At 39.3% G+C, this 2985-nt stretch overlaps 1 protein-coding gene across 1 annotated transcript in view; it reads right to left on the minus strand.

Annotated features, from left to right (window-relative positions):
• The window catches only part of si:dkey-24l11.2 (uncharacterized protein LOC100034462 homolog), a 6529-nt gene extending 4560 nt beyond the window's left edge, over positions 1 to 1969 (minus strand). Inside the window, exons 1-2 of the mRNA XM_041227024.1 lie at positions 1888 to 1969; positions 1 to 462 (exon numbers count right to left, since the gene is read on the minus strand). The exon at positions 1 to 462 is cut by the window's left edge and continues 281 nt beyond it. Of these exons, the coding sequence (XP_041082958.1) occupies positions 1 to 454 (454 nt within the window). The 5' untranslated portion in view covers positions 455 to 462; positions 1888 to 1969. The remainder of the gene's footprint in view (positions 463 to 1887) is intronic.
• Positions 1970 to 2985: the final 1016 nt, after the last annotated feature.

Here is a 2985-nt window from a genome sequence, read left to right on the forward strand (position 1 = left end):
ACCGGCACCTGTCTTCCATGGCACAGTTACCAGACAAAAAATAACGACATGGCCTCCTTGAGTTTTCTTTTCTACCTGAAGAAGTCTTGTTGCTCAAAGACAGCTGGTCGCACTTGCTTGAAACATCCCTGATGGTCGAGGCTTGACCTGTATTTTGAACCTGCTCGGGGTATTCAAGAACCGTATTCGCAGAATCGTCAAGTGTCCCATCTTCACTGGGATTGCTGCTTAAAGTATTATCGGTTTTGTTTTCAGCTCCGTTCAAAATCTCTTTTGCTTCTACCCACTGATGGAGAAATCTGCATCTTCTCCCAAAGTGGCAGTGTCTTCCCTGCGAGTAGAATCGACAGACCCGCTCAGCCGTGGGGTTGCTGCCGGTACTGGAAGGAACTGTCTGCTTCCGATTTTCCTTTTCTGTTTGTGGTTCTGGAGAAGGCTCTTCTTGGTTTTCCATTGGAAACACTGTAAAAAAAAAGTAATTACAATAATAAATCAGGCATTGACATAAGACTCCAATTGCACAGCAGTTTCACCCATTCCAGGCTGTACTTCAAGCTTGATTAACCACAGTGTATAAGTAACAAGCTCAGGTGTGTCTTCTATAACTCATAGTAAAATCAGAAATTGATCAAACTCCTATGCAACTGGAGTCTTATTTTCATCCCTGTAAGTAAGCATGTTTTCCCAACAGTCTAATCAACCTTTTAAAAAACATTTTCTGACCACTCTTAAAATCAGTCCTCACTGTCTGTTTTAAGCTGATGTTTATCAGCTGTTAAATTATGAAGCAATGAAGTCTTCTATGCTTACACAATTACTGTATTCATATACCTCTTTTTTGAGTCTTCCTTTTTAGGGAGCCCTGTTAGTTAAAACTGTGTTTAATTTGTTTTGTAATGTGGACTACTGTGCTAGTGCACACTACCACCAAGGGGCAGCATGCTTACAAATATTTGGTCTGATACAACATCAATGAAAAGATTGATTAGCTTTCCCTAATCTAAAAGAAAGGGAGGGCTGTATGTGCTGAACTACTGTACCTAGCTGACACTGCAATGTATCCACAAAAAAATGAGCTCTCAGCTGAAATCAGGCGCTGACAATCAGGTAAGAGTCACTGTTGTTTTGTGGGGCTAAATTACCAATCAGAATGAAACAAGCGAATAAAGACTTGCTGGATGTGTGATGATTGCAGCTTTTCCGGGACTACTCAGTGATCACAATGCCAAGCAGCTGCGTCTTCAGAGTTTCCCTTGGAATGGTAAATCAGCTCAATCAACACTAATTACCCTCAGCTGCGGTGATCTTATCTGCATAATCAAATAATCAGACTGTGCATTCTCTACACACAGTATCTGATTTCAAGAGCCTCAGAAATCCATGGGATTTTTTAAATCCCTGCTGGTTCATTTGTAAGATATTTAATCATGAAGGTGGCAGAGTCTGTACGGTTAATTTTTTTTTTTAAATCAGCTCCCATAAGAGGAATGCCATTTTTGTCATGCGATTTGTTTACGATCGTGAAAAACGGTCCCATCGTCCCAATCACGAAATTGCGTGCTAACATAACAAGGCCACGTTTTACTGTATTTCTAACAAGTCACTAAAGTGCTGCAGTACACTTTAACTCGTGTATCCGAGCTGTTAGCAAGCATTACTGTATAAAGAGCATTATTTTTACAGTATAACTGTCGTTATGAAAACTTGTTACAAGCGGTTGTTCAGCGCCTCTACATACGTTGTTATTGCTACACTCCTACCTCGAAAACAAAACAATACATCGGTTACAACGTTCCGTTAAAAAAATGAATTACCATATTCTGAACACAAAGAAACGTTGTTTTTTGCAATTTTTTGTAATTTTTTATTGTCGTGAAATCAAGTTACCTTCTATACAGTTTCCTTATTGCTTGCTAGACTTTGAACTGTCAGCTGCTGCGTGTTGACTGACTGTAGGAGTCAACGTCCGTACGGAATCATGTTCTTCCTGTTTCGTAAAACAGCGTTCCACTTCAAACGGTGAAATGCAATTTTCAGTTTTTTTTGTTTTTTTTTTATTAATTTTTTTAGACTGTATCAAGAAGAAAGAAACGTACAGTACACACAATCACCGAACAGGAAGTTTCTCATCTGGAGCAGGAAAACAAATACGTATACTATCCTCATTAGAATGAAAAAGAATGCTCTCTCCTTTTGTGAATTAAATTTCATTTTTTAGTGGTTTGGCTCCTGCTGTATTGGAAATAAGTTTTCTATAACTAATAAAACATATGAAAAAGAAAGAGGACACCATGGTGCTCTATTGCAGAGTTTAAGGTACTTTATCTGGTACTATTAAATGGTTATAAATATTTTAGGGAAGCCTGTGTCACTTGATCAGGATCAAATGAAACAAGTGGAACCTTGAAGTTTGATAGAATACAATCCAATTCCAGTTATGCACATATAGATGCACCTTTGAAAGAAGTGTTCACGCCTCTTTTAATTATGGAGGACATTACACCAAGTGTTTAGAATTTAAACACATATAGATTGGGGTGCTTTTGTAAGACAATTACTAGCCAGCGAAGAGGTTATCAGATTGCATGTAGCACACAGTTCTGCACAAATCTTGAAGGACCAGCAGGGACAACCTGTGCCTAAGTCACGATGACACCTTAAGATCTCCACTCTTCCCTGTCATTTTGACAGTTTCCTGCTATCTGATCTTCAATACTATAGATCCAGCAAAAGAGGAACCCCACTCCCAGCATGATCCTGCAGTGTCTTGGCATTACAGTTTACAATCACCAGGTTTTCATATTCCTGCTGTGGTGGCTCAGTGATTTTGGTGGTCCCCCTATTACAATACTCGAGGAAGCCCCTGCAATCCACGAGCTGCTATTTGATTTTCAATACTTCATCTGGCAATAGTACTGAAGCTGCCATTGCATGAGTGAAAATACACAAAGATTAAACTGTGGAGAGCTCAGAATTGCTAGGGGT

This window comes from Polyodon spathula, chromosome 24, assembly GCF_017654505.1.
Source record: "Polyodon spathula isolate WHYD16114869_AA chromosome 24, ASM1765450v1, whole genome shotgun sequence".
Taxonomy (NCBI): domain Eukaryota; kingdom Metazoa; phylum Chordata; class Actinopteri; order Acipenseriformes; family Polyodontidae; genus Polyodon; species Polyodon spathula.